The sequence below is a fragment of the Ursus americanus genome, chromosome 7, assembly GCF_024610735.1.
Source record: "Ursus americanus isolate L20-20 chromosome 7, mUrsAme1.1.p, whole genome shotgun sequence".
NCBI lineage: Eukaryota > Metazoa > Chordata > Mammalia > Carnivora > Ursidae > Ursus > Ursus americanus.
The window spans coordinates 54,757,159-54,782,850 of NC_142133.1; the positions used below are offsets into that span (position 1 = coordinate 54,757,159).

The 25,692-nt window shown below is 40.6% G+C and overlaps 1 protein-coding gene across 8 annotated transcripts in view; it reads left to right on the forward strand.

The window, feature by feature from the left end:
- The window catches only part of SLC8A1 (solute carrier family 8 member A1), a 368,211-nt gene that overhangs the window by 288,208 nt on the left and 54,311 nt on the right, over positions 1-25,692 (forward strand). For 4 of the 8 annotated variants that reach the window (XM_087863708.1, XM_087863710.1, XM_087863709.1 and 1 more), the window contains exons 3-7: positions 14,352-14,458; positions 17,677-17,697; positions 18,133-18,150; positions 18,265-18,279; positions 22,082-22,150. In XM_087863708.1, coding sequence (XP_087719834.1) covers positions 14,352-14,458; positions 17,677-17,697; positions 18,133-18,150; positions 18,265-18,279; positions 22,082-22,150 — 230 coding nt within the window. Of the gene's footprint in view, positions 1-14,351; positions 14,459-15,002; positions 15,107-17,676; positions 17,698-18,132; positions 18,151-18,264; positions 18,280-22,081; positions 22,151-25,692 lie in introns of all 8 variants that reach the window. The other 4 variants (XM_087863712.1, XM_087863711.1, XM_045809013.2 and 1 more) reach the window with 2 other exon arrangements.

The window sequence follows — 25,692 nt, forward strand, 5'->3', positions numbered from 1 at the left end:
GGGGGGGAGACTGAGGCCCTTGATATTTTTCTGGTAATAATGTTCGATTCATCGTTTATATCACTTTTAATCTTTGCCTGGTTGGATTGGACGCGGAGGAAGGATTTCGGCACACAGAGGCCCACTACTCCGAGCATTTACGGCTCACCACGCTGCAAAGCCAATGCCTTCCATAGTTACTCTCTCTGAATTAACAAAACGGGGTCCCTTTAAAATTGAACTGTCTTCTTTGAGTGGAAAAAAGTACACATAATTATTGAGCATTCCCCTCTCGGTAGAGAGAGATCTTCAGGTCGCTCCTCCAGTGGCTACGAGAGGCACACCGTGCCTCTGGTGCAGGAAAGAAAGAAACAGAGAAAAAGACCAAGATGGACGAGTGCTACCCATGAGGCCCCAGAAGACTTGAAATACAAAGAAGACCATAGGCTGGTTTGATTTCTTCTTCACTTAGTGTTTCTGTGGATGTGGCAGACTGTTTTCTTGTCAAAGACGACCGGTCACCGTTGGACACAGCCAGCCTTACTAAAGGACGCCCGTGTTTCCAGTGTGTGGGCCATTTACTTTATAAAGCATTCATCAGCATGACAGCCGATGATAAAAAGGCAGCGAGTTAACAAAGAAAATCATGCATTTCCTCCTCTTATCAGCATCAGCTTTTACTTCATTAAAAAAGAGAGGAGGGAAGGAAAGGTTTTCTCTAGAGGGGTGAATCGAATTCCAGCAGCACCAGAGAAGGAAAACACGAGGATAATAACAGAATAAACAAATACCAGATGTGGACGGAACGTCTGGAGATGAATTTTAATCCTGACTCTGCTATCTAGTTTTGAGGTGTTGGCCAATGTCCTGGCGTCCGTTTGCTCACCTGTATCATGAGAGGTGAGAAGGGAGGTTTCTGTGATCGAGGACTGGGAGATTGGGCTTCTAGAGGGTGGGGTGTCTGTGAAGGCAAGGGCTGAATTTCAGTAGAAAATGACTAATGCTATTTTGATGACAAACGGGAGTGGGTGATTAGGAGAAGGGCATAATCGTGGGTATTTGCGAGTGATTTAGCATGAAGAATTCCTTGCGACAGAATGAACAGGAGCTTGGTGATGTAGCCAGAACGGTCTTCTAGGGAAACAACACTGGCAGATGATTCCTGAAAAAATTTTCCAGCAAAACTAGCCAGACGGTTAGTAATGACTAAGAGAATTTCCCTGTTTAAAAATGGGTGTACAAATTTTCTACAGGGCAGAATTCAGACAAGAACTTCAAAAAAGGCCAACAGAAGATGGAGCTGAGGAAGGTTACCACCGAGGGTAGGAGTCCAGAGCAGGACCCAAGCATGTAAGGAAGATTATAGAAAATAACCATTCACCTCTAACAAAACTAATCCCAAGTAGTGCCTCCACAGGAAAGCATCAAAAGTTCATAATAGTTTTGGCTTGTTTTATTTATTTCCCCCTATAAAGTAGAGATCAGTCTAGATGGACAGGGACAGCAAAGAGAAAAACAGTGACTCACAGTCCATTCATGAAGAGTTAATTACATTATTGTAAAGACATTTCATGGACTATCTTGTGCCATTCCAAAGGAAAGGTTTAAAAACTTTGGTGCCCCAGGAAATGTTCAAAATACATTAGGTGAAAAATCACGACATCGAATTTTATTTGCACATACATAAATGCAATATAGTCCAAAATCTGTAGTTGTGTATTTTAAAAGCTAAAAGCAAACATTTTTAAATGTTAAATGGTGATCTCTAGCAGTAACCTTATGGGCGATTTTTACTTTTTTTTCATTTTTGCCTTTGTCAAATTCTCAACAATGATCAAGGATTACTTTAATAAGCAGGAAAAGCAACTGAAGAGAAATAACACAAATTGTCTGAAAGCAATTCATATTATTTTAGCTGTATTTAGTGAAAAAAGAGCCCCAGAAATACAGGCTTGCTGATATTTCACACGAACAAGGACAGAATTCTGTTCAGAATCAAGTTTTTTGTTTTGTTTTCTTTTTTTCTAGATTATCGGGGAAAACAAAACCCGAAGATAGACATTGAAAATTTGCTTTTTTTTAAAGGACTATATTATCGATTTCTACTAACCTACCCTTTCATGTCAGCAAATAAGCTTCACTAAGATACTTTAGTTCTCCTTGCTCTCATAATAATAATTTTGATAAGCATCACTTATTGATTGCTTACTATTCTGTTTTCCTACCTAATCCTCTCAACAACCTTACAATATAGATCGAATTATTCCATTTTTATAGAGGAGAAAACTAGCGCATAGATTAAGCCACTTGCAGGAGTTATAGGCAATTCATTTCCCAAAGTCCCAGTTCTTAACTTGACACAATATTGATTGTGGTCATAATAGAAATAGCTAATATTCATTTAGCAAATACATGCCAACCTCTGTATTAAGCATTTTGTATGTATTATCACAATTACTGTTTGCAGCAATCAGATGAGATAAATACCATCATTTTAACCACTTTACAGAACAGGAGCTTGAGCCTTAGAAAGAATAAGTAATTCGTACAGGTGCAGCTAGTAAATGGCAGAGGGAGAATTTTGCAACCTGATTCCCTTTCTTAAGAAAGCATTTTCGGAGATCATTTTCTCCACCCATATTTTGGAATGACAATGACTCAGAGCCATGGACAGGGTCACAGAGTCCCGATTCGCCTTGATCATCCCCCATTGTGAAATACAAAACTAAAATCAAAACATATTTATAGAATATATTGTATGAACACGTAAAGATTGATCGTTTAACCTAATGTAAAATAGCAGTAAAATGTTAGACATGCAACAGAAATGTGAAATATAAAAACAGCAACAAGTCACTAATTATTGATTTTGTTTGGCTCTGTTCAAGAAAATATGTGGCATCTTGTCTTTTATTTTAAATGAATGCATGCAGACAGAGACTGATTTGCCCTCGAATATTTCATGGCCATGGAGAAAGGAAGGGAAGAAAGGAAAAGAGAGAAAGAATGTGAATTAAAAAACAAAACAAACAAAAACCTGAAGAAAGCCTGGCTTTGTTTCTTGTTGTTCTATTTTCAAAGCTGGCCTCTCTCAGATAGAGATGCTTTCGGCACACACTATCTGCCGTTCTGTAACATTTCAGGAGTGAAATCTTTCCACTGTCTTCCAGGGGTACTCTACTTTGAACAAAGAATCTTGACAAAGGAGGAAGGTCCAAAAGCAGAAATAATCTCTGGAGCAAGTTCAGTAGAACCCAGGAATGTTTAAAATGTCCAATATGAAGAGAGCTTTTGAAAACTATGGGAAACCAGAAGTTTCTTTGCAATTCAACTGCCCATCAATTCCACAGAAGTCCACATTCTTATAAAGGGCAGTGACAAACTGAGAACTGCACAGAAGCTTCTAAAACTGAACCAGAGATGTTTGCGTTCAGTTTAAAGAGAAGATGCCTCATGCCACAAAGTATTCAACGTTACCCTCCCCTTTGAGGGATTTGTCAAAATAATGTTTTCTAGAGAATTTAACCTTTCTCATTCCAAGGGAATGGGTAAGCAAAGATATCAGATTATAGACGATTATGTAGTGCTGACAAGTTAAGGAAACAGTTTCAAGATGATGAGAACCCTCCACCGTTTGGTTAAAAGTCTCTCATGCAACTGGCACAATGCCAATATTATTAAACAATTTTGAAAAATCTAGACAAAGATCTGTAGTCACATGATGCCCAGTGCTCGATCCACTTTATTTTTCACTAAGTTGACAAATCGCCTCAACATGCACATTTAGGTAACAAACCCGGGATCTTCATGACTCCACCCTCCCTAAGACTGAAGTCTATTGGCTGCAGAGACGTGGGGCAATAGTTAGGTATTGATTTTATATGTCAGCAAATGGTGGTCACTTTTTAACACATTCGTATCATTTTCTCTTAAACACTCTACTCATGTGGCTTTCACACTAGCCTGCCATAATAGAACAGAACCTTGGGGGTACTAGAATTGTTAGCATGTTCTTTATTGGAACAATAACTCGAGGGTCCCTGCAGTGTCTTTCAAGTGGTCAACCAGCACGTCTTCTAGGAACAGGAAGGTAGCTCACGGGTTTTTCTTTTGAGACTAAAGCTGACAATGCCAAAGGGAGAGAAACCAAAAACAAATTACATTTGTTCCTATTTTGCATTTGGAAAAAAAAAAAATTGGTGGCCTTTCGGTTACAAGAGTAAGCAGAAGAAAATAAAATAGAGCAAGTTTCTGTTGGAAAAGCCCCACTCCCGTGCTCTGTAAAATTCTCCTGGTATCCCCAGAGAACAGCAGGATTTTAGCTGTCCCTGCCTCTTGCCTTGCTTGAAGCAATCACTTCAGTTACCACTTGATAATACGGAGCTCAGTGCACAGATGACAAGGCCTCCTGGAAGAATTACTTTGGTTTAGCTACTTAAGCAACTCTCAACCTCAGAGTCTATTTAAATTACAGACTAGTACTACCCCTGTTCGTCAGGCTCTGCTTCACAGCAGGAGCTCCAGGAAAAGCATGACTTCAGTCCCCTCCGTGTAACTAGCTGATGTGGTCAAAGGGGACCTAGCGGAGCTGGGACTGAGAAGCTGAGCAGTGGCCCTTGTGCCCCTTGCTTCTCTGAATTTTGGGTCCTGTACTTGGCTAGCCCATCATATGGGATGTGAGCCCTCGCTACAAATGACAGTGAATTGGAGCATATGGCCCATCACTCCATCAAACATTTCCTGACCCCCACCTCCGCCATCTGCCCCCTGCCCCTTTTGGTGGCTGGGTGAACAGGCAAGTAAGAACTACAACGTAAACCATTCCTTTTCAACTAACAGTAACAACTGTTCCTAACATCTTTTAGCCTTTTGCAAAATTATTTGGCATGCATTGTATTACTTGATCTTTGCAAACACGCTGTAAAGTTGTATCATCTACAGTTGATGAATGATGACACCCATGATTTGACCATCACAATCACTGTGAAGTGAGTTGTATTATCCCCATTTGATAGACTATAACATTGATGTTTAGAAAGATGCCAGAACTGGTCCAAATACCTCAGCTAGAAAGTGGCAGAACCAAGAGAGGAACTGGCATAACTGGCATCCCAGTCCGATGGTCCTGACGTGTCATCAAAGGACACAACAGATTGAGTCACGGCCTGGCCCCTCCTCTATGACCCATCTTATTCCCAAGCGAGTCCACGCCCAAAGTTTCTCCTAAGCTAAAAACAATGGGAGATGTTATTAGAAATAATATGAATAGCAGCCTGTTTTATCCTATTTGGAATGTTCATTGGACAGGGGAGTTGATTTGGGTCCGTTATAGAAAATGAATAGAATACATGCATGGGTCTTCTCTGACTGCCCCTTTCTTTCCCTAACTCCAAGTCACCAAGTCACTCATCAAATTAATTTCTGAAGAAAAGAAAAAAAAAAAAAATGCTGAAAATGGGCCAGGAATTTAAACCGGGGGATACAAAGGCAATCCATAGCAAGCCCATCTTACCTTGTAGGCAGAGAGAAATCAATGCCAGCGAGGGTGCTGGATAATGCCCCAGGTGATGCAGAGCTGGGGACACTCGAGGGGCAGCAGCATGACCTAGGATTACAGTCATCTCCTTTTCTTTTTAAATAAATGCCTTGAAGGAAATGCCACTTCTGACATTTCCATAACACTCTGTACTTCGGGGAAAAGAAACCAGCCAAGGAAGCCAGGCCTGAGGTCAGAGCCACCAGAAATGCTTAGCATGTCAAAGTACAACATCAGTAGCCCTTGATCCTGGAGGGACAGATTCTGCGGGGAACCTGGGAAAGGGACGGGCTGAGGCTAGTGGAGCTGACGGGCTGAGCCGTGGTACTTAACTTTGGGGCCTGTGGCTCTCCCTGTCTGGGGCATGCGGCCCTCCGGTTTTCTGTTTGGAGGGCCCGCAAAATTCGAAACTCCATACTGGAAAGCCTAAATATTCTCACCACCTTTTCTCACCCAAGAAACTGTTCTTTCTAAGGACTGGGATTTATGCTAAAGCTTGCTTTTTTTTTAAATAACAGCTTTGTTAAGATATAATTCACATATCATAGATTAACTTAATTAAAATTTGTGATTCAATGAGTTTTCGTGTATTTTTGGAATTGTGTAACCATTGCTACAACAATCGTAGAACACTTTCATCACCCCCAAAGGAAAACCCATTCCCATTGATCGTCACCACCCATTTACCCCCCAACCCTCAGCCCTAGGCAACCATTAAGCTACTTTCTGTCCCTATGGATTTGCCTATTCTGGACTTTTCATGTAAATGGAATTATATAATATGTGGACTTTTGTGTCTGGCTTCTTTCATTCAATGTAATGTTTTCAAGATTCATCCGTGTTGTAGCGTAGGGGAGGAAAAATAACTTTCCCTCTACCTTTGAGAGTTCATGGCTGAGACCATGCAATCAAAGACAGATAAACAAGAGGAAAAAAACCCAAATTTATTAACATGTACACCTCATGCGTACATGAGAGCCACCCAGGGAAAAATTAGTCACTCTCTAAGGTAGCTGAAATGTAGGCTTAAATACCATCTTAGCAGGGAAGAGGGTGAGGGATGAAGGCCTAGGGGGAAAGTAGATGATTTTTAGGAAAGATGGAGAGATCCTTAGAAGGACAGATGGGAGGTATGACAGTTTGTGACAAAGTTTGTCAGGATGTGGAGTCTACTTCTAGTCTCCTCTCCTGTGATAATGGCTGATGACATTCCCAGGGAGGGGATCCATGACAATCAAGTTCATTTTGGAGCATCGGTCTTTAGGCAGATTGGAGAGTTCAGAGAAAGGCTCTCCTTGCATCTGCTGTTTTTCAAGAGCCTATAGCTCCAAATTATCACTATACCAAAGTGGCATATCCTGGGGTGGCGTGTTCTGCTACCCTTCCTAGCAGGTGTCAACATTTCATTTCTTTTTATTGTTGAATAATATTCCGTTGTGTAGATAGACCACATTATGTTCACTCATTCATTAGTTGATGGATATTTAGGTTGTTTCCACTTTGGCGCTCTCATGAATAATGCTGCTATGAATATTCATGTACAAATTTTTATGTGGACATATGTTTTTAAATCGCTTATACACCTAGACGTGGAATTGCTGGGTCATAAGGTCACTCTGTCTTTAAATTTCTGAGGAACTGCTAGGTTTTCCCAAAGCAGCTGCAGCATTTTACATTCCTACCAGCAGTGTAAGAGAGTTCTAATCCCTTTATGTTCTCTACGACACTTGTTATCATCTGTCTTTTTGATTCTAGCCATCTCAGTGGGTTTGAATTGGTATCTCACTATGGCTTTCATTTGCATTTCCCCCATAACCCATGATGTTGAACATTTCTTCACATGCATATTGGCCATTTGTTGATCTTCTTTGGAGAAGTGTCTATTCAGATCCTTAGCTCATTTTTAAGTTGGCTTGTCTTTTTGAGTAAGAGAAGTTTATCCTGAAGCTTTTAACATCAGGTGTACTGGGGCTGAAATTTCAAATTTGCCTCACCTGATGATATCACTCTATGGTCAGAGAAGTTGCCAGATCTTTTGCTTTCATATGTGAACAATGCTGGGTCATTTTTTTCTTGGGTCTAAGTGTGGTGGCCCTGGTGGGGAAAGTTTCCAGTTCCACAAACGTGGCCTTTCGCTGACGTGGCTCAGAAGCTCTCTGAGAGCGGGGCTATGAGGCTTTACTGTCTTCTGTGGCAATTGAAATCCTAAGTTTTTCCACCCTCCAAACAGAACTTCCATTGTGTAAAAGCCTATCACCAGACTTCCCATCACTTTATGGGGAAGGGGATCACTCTGTGTGAGTGTAAACTGTGCTGTCTGAATGCTCAAAGCGTTTCCTCACCTATACTATTAAGGTGGCCTGGGGAGACCCACATTTCCTCAGAGGAGAAAACAGTAAGTTTAAATACTCGATGGAATCCAGAAAAGAACACTGGTGAAGAACAAAGCAAAATGGTTCTCCCATATTTCAGTCTAGATTGCTAATTAGATCTGAAATTTAGTTTCGATGGACTTTCTCACAATTCTATCTATTCTTTATTGAATACATTCTTTGAAACATCAGGCAGACATTTCTTGCTCCCCATTAGCCAGCTGCCAGCCCCTGCTGCATATTGGAAACACCTGAAAAACTGTTTAAAACTATATTCATGTTGGGGGCCCCACACCAGAGAGTTCGATGTCACTGGCTTTGAGTGGGTCCTGCCCCACACTCAAAGTTGGCAAAGCTCCAGACATGATTCTCATATGCAGACAGTTCTAAAGCAGAAGCCCAGCTCTTACCAGCCTCTTAATTCATTCTCTGACTTCATAAAAGAACACATCGTCCTCTTGAGATCCATGCTTCTCAAACTTTCACATACATAGCGTCCTCTGGGGGTCTTGTTAATACGTGGATCTGATTTGGTGGGTCCGGGGCGGACCCTGAGATTCTGCAGTTCTGACAATCTCCCTCACCTCCCCGTGAGGCTGGAGCTACTGGTTGGTGGATCCAAGTTCATAGAATTGGGGGGCCCCTACATATTTATGGCACTTTTCAATTACTTCTAATAGGACCTCTATCTCCTCAAGGATTCACCTTTTTAGGACAGCCATCATAAAATAGATGTGCTCCTCTCCTTTGAAAAATAGAGTTGAAATTCTATCATCGCTAATCAAGACAGTCCTTGTTAACATAAAGATAAAACACTAAACTTTCTATTAATTTAAAATAATGACCCAGGTCCTTTAAAGTGGTCATAAAAATACTGCACAGCTGAATGAATAAGGAACGTTGTGGGTTATGTAATTGAAGGTATCGGTCTTGGGAGCCAGTTACAGGAGTCTCACTTTGTGACCTTGGGAGTTATTTAACTTCTCTGAGTCACTGTTCCCTCTGTAAATGGTAAGGAACAGAAGTCACTTCTAGGGTTGTTATGAAGACAGGTGAATTAAGAAATGTAAAGTGCTCAGAGGTCCATTGACCTCTCAGTATGCCTAAAGAGAGTTTAATTTTTTAATAATAATTTTTAAAACAGCCATTGCAGTATCTAATATGTGAAATCCTGGGGCGCCTGGGTGGCTTGGTCATTATGCGTCTTCCCTCAGCTCAGGGTGTGATCCCAGGGTCCTGGGATCGAGCCCCACATCGGGTTCCCTGCTCCGAATCCACTGGGAGCCTGCTTCTTCCTCTCCCACTCCCCCTGCTTGTGTTCCCTCTCTCGCTGGCTGTCTCTCTCTCTCTCTCTCAAATAAATAAATAAACTCTTAAAAAAAAATGTGAAATCCTCACTAAAATCTTTCACATGGGGATTTAAAAGGAGAGTCTCTTCTCTTTTCTTTCTCTCACTTCTCCTAATATCAAGGGCAGTCTTGAGAAAAAGAAACCACAGAAGGGCAAATCGAGGCTGAAATAGAAAAAGAGGCCCAGATGCTACTTTGGCTTACTGAGGAGAGATCAGAATATATTTTATTTATTTTTTTCTATTCAGAAATCTGAATTTTTAAAATTTATTTATTATTTATTTTTGAGTTGGTGAAATCTTTATGATGCTGAAAGCTTTTATCATCTGGGCTGTTACAAAACTTCTAAAGAGGAAAGCAATACATTTGCAAGTAAAATGAACAGGAAACTGCTAATTAGGCACCGCAAAACAACCATGTGTTTTCCCAGGAATGGCATTAAAATTTTTTTAAAGATAAGTCAATAATAAATATAATAATAAAGTTTGTTGGTGTTTAGTTCCCAAAAGACACACATTAAAAAGCATGATAAATTATGTCGATATACACACTAAAGGATCAGGTTTGTGTATGCCTCTTGAGGCTTGAGATGTTGATTTGGATAGAGTGAAAGAGTGAAATAAGTCAAGCAGAGAAAGACAATTATCATATGGTTTCACTCATATGTGGAACATAAGGAATAGCATGGAGGACATTAGGAGGAGGAAGGGAAAACTGAAGGGGGTGGGAATCAGAGGGAGAGATGAACCTTAAGAGACTATGGACTCCGGGAAACAAACTGAGGGTTTCAGAGGGGAGGAGGGTGGGGGTATGGGCTAGCCTGGTGATGGGTATTAAGGAGGGCACGTATTACAATGAGCACTGGGTAATATACACAAATAATGAATCATGGAACACATCAAAAACTAATGAAGTACTGTATGGTGACTAACATAATAAAAAATAAAAATAAAAGACATGTTAGCTTCTCTTTGGGATTCTATCCAGATCAGAATATATTTTAAAGAGATTTTTTTTACCTCCACTAATAAAGCCACCTCCTTCTTTCCTTTCCCACCATCTGCCTGAGTCACCACCAGACCTACGAACTCCTTGATAGAATGTTGGAAGGTGTTCAGGTCTTTTGAGACTGATCAGATAAGAGAGAGACTGAGGAGTCAAGTATAGATGTTGGTTTAGTATTACCAAAGGAAAAGCACTGCAAAAAAAAAAAAAAATCAAAAGGAATGACCTGTGTTTTTCCACTCAATAAACTGATCTTTCTTAATCAAATCCTTTTTTCCCCCTAGAAATGGAACCAAGATGGATTTCCATAAAAACTTTGGCCACACTGAGAGATTACTCAGTGTTGTCATAAGATTTGTAAGTGCTTTGCCAGTTTCCAGAAAACATCATTTTTATAGTACACTATTCCACTTTAGAGAGGTGTGTAAAAATCAAGTGAAAAGCTCTCATCGCCTTCTTCATAATTATGGTAGTTGAAAATTGCACGACATCAGTTTTTCTGTTTGGGGCAATAAGAGTGCAAGAGTTGTCATAGGATGAAGGGCTGTGTCTACCAGACTCTTCTGGTCTTGTTTTGGTTAACCTGTCAATCTAAAGAAAGAAAACTTGACCGCATCCTCTGTTGGTACAGAGAACAAAAGAACAGCCAATATGAATCTGTGTTCACAGGGAGAGGGAGTCCTTGTGACAGAGCAAAAGCTCTGTGGGTATGGGATTGGTGTGGCAATGTTGGCGGGGGGAGAGGGTGCAAATGGGAGGGCCTTAAAGGTCCCTCAGTCCTTGAGATTCTATATCTACTGCAGAATTGTGAGGAACAGAAGTGTGCTTCTGCTGCTTATCAAACTAGTATAATTGGAGTCTTCACCAAGTGCACCCCATCTCTTGTATCTCCCCGTGTGATGGAAGAAGTGGCATTAGGCTCTGGGAAGTGAGCAAGGGACAGCCTAAGGATCTGTTCCTTTAAAAATTACATTGGTTAATTTCACCTTTGCTACCTTTGCTGGGGGGAGAAGCAAAAGCTGAGCATTAGCAATCCCTTCAGATTTTTACCTCTCTTGATTCCTAAGGATTGACTTCATCCTGCCTCTTTAAATGGACTGAAATGTCCTTTAAAAAGCGAGTTTCCTATTAATCGTTTTACTATGCAAGAGCACCAAAATCAATTTATAATTTAATGGCTCCTCCTGTCAGGGACACTACTGATGGTTTTATTAATGTTTTGAAATATGCCATTATGCAAATCCCATCTATTTTAGGTGTCTTGGCCAGGCATCTACAGAAGTACTGGTTTTTCTTCTTTGATTTTTCCAGTGTCACAGTTATCAAATACTGAAACATTTTCTAAGGATTATGATCCTAGTAAATAGTGATAATCTAAAGATAAATTTTCAGTGCTTATTTTATTATACAAACAAATTGTGTAGGGCTTCATATATCCCACACGCATCAGCTACTCAGAGTATAGAAAATAAAGCTGTTAGGACAATAGAGGATTAAATTTGCCAAGAATAAGAAACAATGTTATTTGGTTGCTTCTATTTATTTCTGAATGAGTAGTCATGTTGCTCTTTGGGAATAAAACTGGTAGCTTTTTCTAAACAAAGGCTCACCCTATTAGCCAGGCTACACCAACCATCTCTACTGTATTTTATTTCTGCAATCTAATAAAACATGTAATGAGATGTAGGATGGGTTGGGAGTACAAGATGGAGAAAGAGAAGTCAAATGTTTTTAGGTAACATAAGCAAGAGCACTGCAACGTGGCATCCACCTCAGTGTACCCTATCATGAAGTGACAACGAATGTTGGGCCATGAGGTCCAGAAGATGGTAGCATGGCCCTCCGAATGCCCATTAACACTTTGCCACACTTGGTCTTATGGCTGTTTGCCTCAGCAGAGCTGCACAACAGTAGTTTAAGATTATAAAGCAGGAGATAGAAATTAATACCCAAAATACTTATGTTTGATGACAAAGAGGATAAACTCTTGGCAAGTTCTTGTATAAATTTGATTTCACTTGTAACATCAGATTCAGTTCTGAAATAAAGAGCACATGCATCATTTCTTACATCTTCTGTGCCCTAATAATTCCCTAATAATTTGTAACTTTTGGAGATTGAGGAACGATCAGATATCCTAGTGTAGTCAGGGTAGGCTGATTTGATACATATATTTACACACACACACACACACACACACACACACACACACACAAAGTAAGTAGGTCAATTCCAGAGCTCCAGAAGTTAAACAGGAACTGTTCACTTTGTACATGTAGTTGGACTTTGTCACACCGATGGAAGTTTGTAAATATCTAACTGCTCTTAAAAAATGTTACAGCTGCTCTTCTGGCCTTAATAATTCAGTCTTTGAGGACACAGCTGAGATAGAAAAGAAAAGGCACTGTCATGAGCCCCAACTCCTTAGTGATGAGAAATTGGATATGAGCACCATGCATGGATGTTTGTAAGCTAAGAGCTGGTTATGGGGCTCCAAAGGACCAGAAGCAGTGTTAACCCTTCCACTTCCACAATGTTAACCCAAGAAAGCAAGACTAAAGCATTTAGTATTAGGGGCTAGGAAATTCAGAGAATTAAAAGCAATATCTACCTTTCTTCTCCTTCATACTAGGAAAGAAGACTGATGCTCTTTGGCATACATAGTTATAAATGAAACTTGGTGGCTTTGATCAATAATTTAAAAAAAAAGTGGGGGGGGTGCTCCTGGGTAGCTCAGTCAGTTAAGTGCCCAACTCTGAATTTTGACTCAGGTCATGATCTCAGGGTGGTGCCCACTTAAGATCCTCTCTCCCTCCCCCCCTACCCCTTCCCACTCCCCTCTCCCTCTCTTAAAAAAAGAAAGAAAAAGAAAAAAGAAAAAAAAGATTACAAACCAATTTCCTTCCGGAAGACCTAGAAAATTCCACCAAAACAAAATAATGTCCATGACTTTAAAACTATGCGCCTGTGTAAACTCATTGTTTCAAAAACTTTAATCAGAAATGTTCTTGGCCAGTGTTACTGGAAAAAAATTTTTTTTCAAGGACAAACAAGTGTTTAGGGGGCTCTGAGTAAGTGGTAATACAGGAAGTGATTAAGCCTTAATTAATTAGAAGGTAACATTAGATATATCTTCAGTCATCAGGCTTATGGGAAATTGAGATTTGCACAATATTTGCATTTGTCCTGCAGTCGGCCAGTCACTCACAGCCAGAGGACCCTAAGGCTAGAAGTGCTAATGGATGGATTATGGGAAAAATTCTTAACTAAAGGCCTTGGTGAATGGGTGAAGTTTGAATGTGGTATAAATAGTATATTTTGTCAAAGTTGAAACTCAGCTTTAGAGGGATGAAAATCACTATAGCATCATGACTCTCCATCCCCCACCTTTCAAAACAGCTATTGGGAGGCGTCTGCTTTCATCTTTGGAAGACAAATAAAACATGAACATTTTCCCCTTGTGATCTAGGTGGAAAATCTGACTAGGCTGAATACGAGTTGGATTCTAGGACATTGGGTGGGGTAAGATAAAAGAGTCTGATTTTATTTTGTGATGGTCTTATATATTTATTACTTTAATAACATTTTATTACAAAAATATTATGTTTGGAAATACAGTAAAGCAGAATGAAGGCCAAAAAAAAAAAAAAAAAAAGACCCACAAGCCTATCACTCACAGATAACCTCTGTTGATATTTTGATGTGATTTACTGATTTGTTCTAAACGAGTGAATTCCAGGGCACAGCTCAGACAATCCTACGGTTAAGGCATTTATTAAATAAATACATTTTTCTTTTCTTATTATTGTGATCTGTGTTCTTCTGCTTTTCCTTCTCATGGTGATGATAAACCTATGAGTCCTGAGTGCTATATGTTGCCTAAAATCCTTCCACGGCCTTGGGCAGGGGAGCTGTGCGTTGGGTGACCTCTCCAATCTTTCAGACCTATCCCACACCCGACCTGGAAGAACAGAGTCACAGTACAGAAGTTTCTCAGTTGCCATTTGTCTGGAAGTGCAGCTCGTTAACCTGGCTTTCCTCTTCTCTATGTTCCTTCTCTTCTCTTTCCTCTTCCCCTTGTTCGTCAATTTCTATTCTTCTCTGTTTCAGCAAAACAATATCAGTCAAGGTAATTGATGATGAGGAGTATGAGAAAAACAAGACCTTCTTCCTTGAGATTGGAGAGCCCCGCCTGGTGGAGATGAGTGAGAAGAAAGGTGGGGGAGCTGCTCCAGGGCTGAGCCCAACAGCTTCTGCTGGCCTCTGCCACCCCTGGATGCCTGCACTCTTCAGACGTGGCTCACAACACACACATCCCTCCACCTATGTAACAGGGCATAGATCTCACCCCAGGGCCACAGTGGGCCCAGCCTGTAGCTCCATCAGCCAATTCTGGCCGCTCTGCACATGGCAGGTCTGAGAGACAAATTCTCAGGGTAGTCAATCTGGCCTCCATTTCCGGGAAGGGTGGTGCTGATGCTGGCCATGCCAAAATGAAGCCCACATTCTGATTTCTCTTCCTAAGTCGGGGTACTTCCTGCCAGCTCATTGAAGCAGGAAGCATTGGTGAAAGTGGCAAATGAGGAGACAGCGTGCGGGGGCCCGCTGACAGTAGCCGCCATGCCCTATTACATACTTGTGAGGTCCATGTGTTGCCAGTCCTCCCTTCCATAACATCACGGTAACATGCAGCTTGGTGAACACCTAGCATGAGCGTGTGACTCCAACCATTTGTTTTGCCTTTGTCTTGTGTTCCCACAGGAAGATCATTACCATTAGAATATTTGACCGTGAGGAATATGAGAAAGAGTGCAGTTTCTCCCTTGTGCTTGAGGAACCAAAATGGATAAGAAGAGGAATGAAAGGTGTGAGAGTATACAAAGACATACCAGCGAGAAATTGTACTCTTCTCTCTCCGTGTCTCCTACTCTCACACTTAACTCTCTCCTCTTCCTCGGCTCCAAGTACTATCCTTCATTTTCCTTTGAGGCTTTAACAGTTTCATCTCCCTTCCCTAATTCACAAATGCACCAAGCAATGCCCATTTTCTTCAGGAAATGCCCACTAACTTTGATTGAAAGCAGATTTAAGAAATACTAGAAGAGATTTCTGTAATTCAGAAGTGATGATCTAAAAGCATGATTTCTGTGTTCAGGTGTTTACTACTTAGGGATCATTCTAGAACATACTTCCAACTACTAAATCTCCCCTTGAACGTTTGTGATAAAGACTACTTAATACCTATTAGTAGTGACAGATGAGTCTAATGGCAACTAATAGGAACTTTCAGAAGAATTCAGTAATTAAGCTTCTTTAGACAACCCAGTTTTCAAGAAATATATATTTAATAAGAACAAAGATTCTTGAAGACTAGTGTTATCCATATTCTAACATTCATTTTGGCCCAAGATTTTTTATATTATCAAATATGACATTTAAAAGGGACCAGATGTAGGAAACTATAGTCATACAGATTTTCTTTAGTAGGAAGGATATGGTCCTTCAGGAAGAATTTAGCCCTTGCTTAAGGCCTAGCCAGCCTTATGCTCTGAAATGTTTTGATCCTTATAGAATCGACAAATTTCTAGCATGTACAGTAAAAAAGAAAAGAAATAAACAACAGTATCCTCATAACTAGATTTTTTTTTTAAGTTGATTTGCACTTATATATTTTTAGGAAAATATTTGAACAAAGAAGCCAATTTCTTTGTCCTCTTTGATTTTATTTCTATTTTCTATGGCCTGTTTTTGATAAGGAAGGACAGGAATTTTATACCACCCTTAAAGATAATTTTTTATTCTGAATGATTACAAAGGCTTCCCACAATTATCCTCTAATAGTGGCCATTTTAAAGGGATTATGTAATTATACATGTAAAATGAGCTTACTGCACACGAATAGCTCTTACTCATTGCATCCGAACAACTGATGACTAGCATAGAAGTTGATTAGATGGACACTTTGTAGGAAATTTATACTTGTACATGTAAGGAAAAATACCAAATATATAGGACTAATTTCTATATAGACCCAACATTTGGGGAAATTTAACCTCATATTTGTAAGAACTCACTGACTTCAGAGTCCATCAGAAAAAGGGAAAAAAAAAAAGTGTATGTCCCTGACCTAATCATGTCCCAAATGGTAACAGGAGCCTTTTGGAATGATGGAGAATGGAGCACTGGGGACCCATTTTAATGTGGCCTATTTATTATGTTTCTTAGGCAGTAGGCAGAAGGAAAAGACACTAGAAAACTGAGCTGATTTCATACAAAGATGGGATCAAAAATGCCTCATTAGCATACAGGAAAAAAGCACTTCTAAATGTATTCCTCCAAAACACTGTCTTTTATCTAAAGGAAGAGCATCTTGGATACAGCTCTTTCAATAGTCGTTTTAGTAAAATAGGCCCTCATGTAAAAGCAAATTAAAATTCCTTGATAGCACTATCTGGTTTCACACCCTCCAAGTGGATTCTTGTCCCTATAAATAAAATTACTGACTTGTCTTAGAAAGTATCCTCTAATGCCACTAACTGTTAGCAGCAAAATGGGGCTGAAAACATAATTGTAGCATTCCCCTCCACAGCTCCTGAAGAAATTTATATAATATTTTTAGCTAGGGAGCTTTCACCAAAATAAAGTGCTACTGTATAGCCTGGGTTTAAAGCTCATAACCTGGAAGACAATTATGGAGGCCCTCCTCCCCACCACCGCCTTGTCAGTTTCCACGGAATTACGTGTCCACAAGAACTATTGTGATTGTCCAATTGTAACATGCAGGAATCATACATAAGGGCACACAAGTAAGTGCTAATTCCTGGGACTCAGGTTTTGAGGATTTAAAAAACATAAGCATCCCTTGATGGCCAAGGAATACTAAGCAAATAGAACCTCCAGGGAGAACTTTACCTTGGGCCGAAGTCTCCTTCAGGCAGGGCAGCCAGAATGGAATTTCCTAAGATGTTTTATCTGTTTTCAGCGAACGAAAGGTATAACACCTGAGATCCTGGATGACTTGAGACTTCCGTATGTTGAATTCAGTAACTCCCAGGCAATATTTAATGAGGAAGACCCACTCAAATGAAGTTAAGATTAACTGCATAAAACGTTTCTACTCTATTTGGTAAACTAGATACATATATATATGTAAACATATATAGTAGAAATGTTTTACCAAATGCCAAGGAATAACAGACAAGGGGAACTGTATACATATATAATCAGTCACACACATTTGCAAAATAATTAGTGTCGGGATTGTTTATTGGAAAATATTCCCAATGCCACCTTTCCTTGGAATGCACCCATGTTAGCAGTGGCTTCCTGCCACTGGAATCAGATCTGCCTGGATTTCTTTCTGCTGATATTCCTCCTACTTTCATTATTCATCTGGTCTCTTATTCTGTGTTGTCTTTGTCTGTTTCCTTCACAGCCCTGTTATTGAATGAGCTTGGTAAGCATTTCATTTCTTCCATTTCCTTTCCATTTCTCTAGGTGATTTTCCATGAATATCAGGTGATACGGTAGCTTTCTGACTTTTATTTCTATTGATTTACTAGCGAGATCATTGTTTAGGGCCATTGGCCTCATTTTTGTGTAGGTTAGATAGTTAATATTCCATTTTTAGTTTAGCATGATCTTTTTAAAAACCAGTGATTACTTAGGTATGCACAAGAATTAAATTTATGCATTAAGTCCCCTAATCTTAAAAGAATGCATAGTGATTAAATCCTGAACGGGTGTTTTCAGATTTTTCTTAATTGTAAATATAATTTGGCAAGTTCTTGTATCTTGGATGGGTGGCCGGGCAGTCCGATGTCACTGGTATTTGTTATTTAGAATGTAAGTAAAATAAATTGTAACATTTATTCTTTTTTTTCTTTTTTAGGTGGCTTCACAATAACAGGTATGAATTTTTAAAGCTAATGACGTCGAATTTTATTTTTTTGCTTTCTGTCTTTGCCATATGTTGTTTACATTTTTAAAAATCATTTCTCATTTTTATTTGCTTTGGATGAAGGAAAATACCTGTATGGTAAGACAGATTTTTTTTTTTTTAATGTTCTTCATTTTCCCCCAAATGCCCTTAAAAACCAAACCAAAACCACGTTTTACGTAACCTGTGTTAACATTTAGCTGTGGCACATGGTGTGCTCTTGCTGATTTCACACACCTAACCTTGTACACGTTAACAAGTGCGTGTTGTGTTTATGTACAAGCAAATTTGTGTGGAGAAGCTGTATTGGTTCACATTTTGATACTGGTTGATTTGAAAACGTTCCCATAGCGCTGACGATGTGCAGTGTATTCTCCTAGATGCCCCAGGGTACCAGGTTAAATAAGACGATCGCTGGCCTCGAGGAAACATAGGCATTGACATCCAGGACCGAGCTCGGGCTCCTAATAATACATGATGCCCTGTTAGCAGAGGGCAGAGCAGTCCCTACCACTCATCCCATGACACCAATCTGAGCCCCTCTTTGGGGACTTTAGTTTGAGCATTCTGAACATGACCCCTAGAAGTACATTACACAGTGCTTTATACAAACCCAAAATGCCGCTCAAAGAGTTACATACTGGCATCCAGCCTGTGTTGATCACCTTACTTAGCAGAACTCTAAAGCTATTTTCTGGTGTGCGGAAGGAAGAAGGTATCTCCTTACGGAATCCTCCCTTTTGACCCTAAGTATATTCCCACCCGTTCAGAATCATCTAGGCAGATAGAGAGAGAGAGAGAAATACCAAATGGTCGGTGTGGTGTGTCTGCAACTGCAGGTTGAAGATGTCTCTGAAAACATCCTAATAAGGGCCACAGCATTTTCCGATATATTGTGCAGATAACACTACCGTAATTATTTTTTTCTGCCATCAGCTGAAGCAAAACATTTAAAGAAGGAAATACTCCCCCAAATTCCAACTTTGCAGATGCTATGGTAGGGGAGTTGGGGGATTCTTGTAAACTCATGATCCTGTCCGAAGTGGAACTTTCCGAATACAAGCAATTTCACAGGGGCTGTTTGCTCTCCACTGCTTCTCTCCAGACACGGCCTTTAATGACGAAACGATCCACAGACTCAGAGACACAGAATTTGAAAAGGATAAAAATGTTAAACAGGACATGTCCTCATAGAGGATTTTTTGAATCTGAGCCGTCAGAAGCTCTCCCAGGTCAAGTCTCCCTGACTGTGCGCAGTTGAAAATGCTATTTTTGAATCTAATGCAGGAATTTCCGTTTATTTAAAAAAAATTTTATCTTCTTTTTCTCATCCCCTCATTTTAACTCACCAAAGTCTTCTTGGAAATACTCTGTTCCTGTCACTCAATAAGTTGGTTGTCCTTGTGAGATTTGAGGGAGGTAGATATTGGGGAAGGCAGCCTTCGTGGCTTCGGAAGTAATTAGAAAGAAAAAAGTCAACCGCTATAGAAATATTGTAGTGTCCAGCAGCACCTTCAGCCTTATACGGCCTGATAATGAGATCTTCACCAAAAATCTTAGGCTATAGAATGCCTTGTTAAAATGCACTGATATATTTAGATATTTTCCTATTTTCCTTATTGAATATGTCAGGATTTTGCTTTTAGGGCCTCCCTGCCCTATCACTTGAAGCATCTTCCCTTTTAAGTATCTAGGTAATAAGAGAATCCTAGTTTTCTTTTCTCAGAAATTGTTCATATCGTGGTCTAGAATATCTGTCCAGTAATGTCCAACATTACCTGCCTTGGACACATCTTGCGACCAAGAGAACAGAATCACTTCTTCCAAAGATTTCTATCATTTCATATACTTACTTCATTAAGTTCTTTCTTACAGTTTCCATTTGAAATAATAGTTTTTCTGTTGTTACCACCTCTTCCCAACACTTGAAATTGATACAGTTAGAATAGGACAACGTTCCAAAAACTCTCTGGGAATCTCTACGTTGGCCTGTTCTTCTCACTGTATATGACCCTTCTCCTCCCAATCCAGGTCAGAATGTCGGGGATCCACTTTCTATAGATGCCCTGGGGAAGGTTCTAAAACTTAGGTCTACACAGTGAAAAGCAGCTTTAAGTCTAAAGAGCTTTTCTTTGAAGTCAGTTTGAGGCTTTGAAGTTAAGGCTTTGAGATGCAGGGGCAATAGAGAAGAATTAATCTAGCCCCTGGACTCTGCCTGCAGCTTTTCTGTGGTCTTGTGCAGCTGAGTGTGAAAATCTAAATTTGAAGCAGGATATATGGAAATTGAAAAAGTCATTTGGTCCGCAGCCCAATATATTTCAGGGATTTCATTAGTGGTGGACATTAAGTGCTGGAGGTGATTTTGGAATTTGCAAATCTTTATGTGTTGCTCCTAGACCTTGCCTCATTGAAAGGCCCTTGTTGCAAACTATGATCTCATTGTCCCTTGACCTTTTCGGCATATGACATGATAACCCTCTATACATTATAGCTCATTAGAGTTTGTAAAGCATTTCAAATTCATTATATCATTTAATCTTCAGCCTTATGGAGTATGATTTTATTGTTCTCACTTCTTGGGAGGGAAGTGAAGGTTGAAAGCGATGAATCAATCTACCCCAAATCACCCATCCAGGATTCAGAGCCTGGCCCTGTGACTTTAAGTCCACAGCCATTTGATGAGTGTTCTAACCCCAGCACTTTCATTTCCTCCCTTTCAATCTCTTTATTCCTACCTTTATCTTAACCCCTTGGCAATCCAAAGCCCAGCCATGCCTCCTAAATGCCATCATTGTGAATTCCAGTCAAATGAAAAATGAGGGGGACCCTTGAATGGGGAAAGTAGAGCACATTAATTTGGATTGTTTAATAAAATTAAGTATTCTGGTTCACTTTGGAGAGGAGAGAGGCACATCTGATTCCCCAAACAGGCAGCCATAGAGTTATATCTTAAAAGTTAATGTACTTCTTTAAAAGTTGCTTTCCCAATTATATTATGCTCATCATATAATAGACTTAACAAGGTACATGGCTTTTTTAAGAAAGCCAAAGTATGAAAATGTAAAACACTTTGATCACTCCAATACCTAGGGTGGAGGAACAAATCCCCTCCAACATTAGCTTCATTTATAATTGAGGAAACTGAGTCTCAGAGAAGACAAATGTCCTTCCCAAATTTAGACGGCAAGCATAGGGCAGAGCTGGCACCAAGTCCCAGTCTCACAGTTCTCAGATCAGTTCAAGGTAGCTCTTGGCAGAAGCCGACAGCAGGTGGATTTGGCAGTCAACTGAGCCAGAAGTTTAATGAAAACCCAACAGTTACTGTGATGATAGCGTACCCTTGCAAAGCCTACCAGTGTATGAAACACTCTCCCATTCAGACTGCTCAGGAAATCAATAAGCATATTCCCAGATGCTGTGTTACTCGACCCTCAAACAAACCTGGAATATGGATGGAGCCCATGCTACTATCCCCATTTACATGTGGGAAAACTGGGGAAATGGCCTGCTCAAGGCTGCGTCTTTGGTACCAGTAGGCTTCAAAACCAGGTTACCTGTCATTACACTAAGTGCTTTCCCTTGTCTCATGATGCCTCTGGAAGCAGTAACTTGAGGGACAAGGAGACTCCACTTCAGATACCTGCAGGAAACTAGCTGCACCCCCTCCTGAGGCGTGTGTGGTTCATTCACACTATCTGGTTTGGCTCATAACACACTTGACCCATTTATTTTATCACTTCTGTGGCCTCCATAGGAGTGGCCTCTAATCACTCAATCTCCAAACTAACACTGCTTGTGATGCGTGCATCTGGGTGTGATGTTTAGCTGACTAATTCCACAGAGCTCTGGTAGCAACCAACACAGTCCATTCTGCTGATTTTCTGCCTGTCCTTTTCGCTAGGCCAACCTGTCTTCCGGAAAGTTCATGCTAGAGAACATCCGATTCCCTCTACTGTAATCACCATTGCAGGTACTCATTGCATCATGGTCTTTGAAAACCACAGTTTAATTAGCTTGAAGTTAACTGTCTTCAAGGGTTCTTAAAGTCTTTAGATATTAGAGTAGCACAGGGTGGCCCCTGTCCCTGCCAGAACATTGCTAAATAATACAGTGGCTTCTCTGAAGCTCGGAGTATGGTGGGTCAGCAACAAAACACAAGCATATCCACGCAGGACAGGAGGCGTGCTAGAGGCAGCCGCATGGGCCTGCAGAGAAGATTGACCGCCATGACCTCTCCCTCTCAAGCTTCAGTATATTCCAGATTTCTTGCAAATCTCACTTCTCAAACAGGGGTTTTCATTCCAAGTATAGTGAAGTTTCTTTAAAAGCAAGCTGTATTTCTTTCCAAAACCTGCCTTTCTTGCCTCCAGGCAATATGTTAGCCACATATGCACGGATGATAGTACATCTGTGGGGGTTCTCCAGAGCGAACATTGCCAAGGTGACTAGACGATCACACAACCATCCCATGTCTACTGTAAGCTCAGAGCCCGGGCATCGTCTCCAAGTCTGGATGAGGACAGGGATATTCATTCCTCAGTTATCCCTGTCACCATCATTGGCCATGGCGGTAGAAACATTTCCTCCTTTCCTCATCCTCACATCCCCCTTCCCTACTCAGTAACCATGATACCCAGACCTGACTGCAGACTTGTTGCAGAATATTTCTAGTGGAAAAAAATAGACCAGTCTCCTTAGGCTCGAACCAGAGGGGCCAGTCAAGTGCTGAAAACTGTAAAGCAGTCTCTACTCTTGGACTTGTCAGCACAGATCTGAGTGAAGGATTAACATAACCTTGTGCAAACTGTCCCACTGCTGGCCTTGTATCCCCTTCCGAATTTGGCACTGTTGGGTAAGGTTAAAGACTGCCACTATGTGAAAGAATAGCAGCAGTAGCCCCTCGGGTACAGACCCGCACGTGGGCCGTCCTGTTTCTAATAGGGATTCTCCCTCTGAGCCCTTCACCTCTTACTGCACTGCTGCCTCAAAAGGCAGCTGAGCCAGAAAGCACTAGCAGCAGCTTTTTCAGACATCCCAGGTACCTATTAGCTTCTGTGATTTGTCATTTGCAAAATCAATTACTCAGAAGAAGGGAGGTCCTCTACTGGTGGCTTTATCACAAGCTTGTATTATGTCCTGCCAATACGGATTTTAACAGTGGGTTTGAATTAATCCATTTGATCTTTACGTTGTGTTGGTTAGTTAAGACCATGATGTGATGATTGATTATCGACTTCTCAGTAAAATATGGTGAATTTAAAAAAGCATACATGTATCTGTATGGAGAGACAGGGAATGAATTTTCTGTCTGAGAAGCAAAACTGACAGCATTTGTCACTGTGCATAAAGAAGGCGGTGAAACTGACTTGGCCGGAGGGAAATGGACTGCACTGGATCCAGCATTCACAGTGAAGAGGAAACAAAACAAAGAAGTGAAAAGGAAACAAACATAATAGACGATCCAAAAAAAAAAAAGATGTTGAACTATTTCCCCAATCAATAAAAGATATCCAAAGGGAGGATTTTTTAAAAATAAACCCAGTTCTCTTCTTTGTCAGTGTCAAAAATCTGCACCCTAGATACTAATTTATCAGGATCGCTGTAGAGCAACAATAGGATTTATCCTGTTGTCTCCTCTCCATCACGTATCATTCTCTCTTAAATGCTCATGACATTTACTAAGTGAAAATAGCCCTGACCCCTCCATGACCTTATGCCTTTGTGCTTTGACTTCTGTCTGCGTGGAATGCCCCTTATTACACCACCTCCTACCCAACCTTAGCACCACCTTGCCCTGGCAAGCTTCTCTGCGGGTTTCAATGCCAATTTCAAGTATTTCTTCTTTGCTGAAGCCTTCCCTGACTTCCCTTAGGCAGAGCAAGCTCTTTCCCTGCCCTGATCCCTCAGCCCTTACGTTGCTGCTCTAGAAGTTGTCCCATCTCTATGCCTCACTTCCCATGTGGACAATGAAAAAAGGATCTTTATATGCATCGACTGTATGTCAGGAACTAGTTACAGATGTAATGGCACCAAACTAAGCACTTCTTCCTGATCAGAAGGATTGAAAGATGATTAGAAAGGGAATGAACTTTTTTTTTTTTTTTTTTTTTTAGGGAATGACCTTTTTAATCACTGTAATTTCATTTCATTTACTACAATGTCCATTTATCTAATACCATGTTCCAAATAATTTCATTTTGTGAAATGTGGCATTAAAAATGCTACTACACCACCTTTCTTTTTTCTCCAGTTTACTACCTAAATCGCCTTGAACCCCATTTACAGTAAACTACAGAAAAGGAAGCCATGATAAATATTCTCTCCTAATGGCTTTGCAATTCAAATAATAAACCCAGTTGTTCTTCTAAAAAAATAATTTTCATTTGATGTAAGTCTCTAAGACATCCATGTTCAGCCAAGGTTTTGAACAAAGACACTAATGTGACCTGCTGCTAAGAAACTACCGATAACCTTATCCTGGGCTCAAGGATCAGAAAGCAGTGGGAATCACAATGTGATTGATTTGAGCACTGGGTAGACTGGACATCCCACATCTCAGCCTACCACTTTCTTGACTACACACACATAATTTCAAGGACAAATCCTGCAGACACCAGTTGGAACCCTCTGCCCTCTCTTGGGTCATAACTTCCCGAGCCTACTATAAAACACATCACTACTTGTACAGTTAAAATTAATCTCCTTGCATCTGCTAACTTTCAGCAGTTTCTGGCCAGTCCAAAATCATGTACTTTTAGTCTTCATCTAATTTCTTTGGGGCCCTGTAAAAACTGGGGTAGAAAAGCAGATTCTAAAATATTCTTTGAGAAGACACTATTGAGTACCTACTAAAGAATTAATACCCTACATTCTGCTCTGTCTTGGGTTGGTTTGGACAGTTGGTATATAAAATGCTAGCAGTATCCCTAGCCCCTCTGCTCCTTGCCCTAGCACTGAACAGCTGGCCTAAGAACCAGTTCTCTACAAAATTTGCTAGAGCATCAAATGGAACCACTCCCGCAGGGTCCTCAGCAGAGGGAAACCATGTCTTTGGAGGGAATGGAAGGAGTGGACTCCTACAGAGCTGATGCCTAAATGCAAAAGGCAAAAAGAGTGGGCTAGAAGTCCCTCCCTTTCTCGTGTTTCCTCACTCAACAGATTCCTGCTGCAGGCAGTTTGCCTGGAAAGTTCTAGAAGCAAAGGCATCAGGACTGAGATCTTTCCATACCACCCATTACTACTTCCTTGGAGATGAAGTACATTTGACTTGACTCTAAGGGGAAGTAGCCTGTATTGTTGCAGCACCCTGGGCCTGAAGGATAAGAAGGTAGCTGTGATTATAGGAACAGTGTTTGCCCTTCACACACGCGTGGCCTTTTCAGTCTGGGATTTATCCTAATGACCTTCACACAGAGAGGAGCCAACTGTGAGCTTCCCCTCATTAACGGACTCTCAAGTCCATTAACATTTTCTTAACACCCACTAGCCTCTCCTGGAGTGTCAGCTACATGG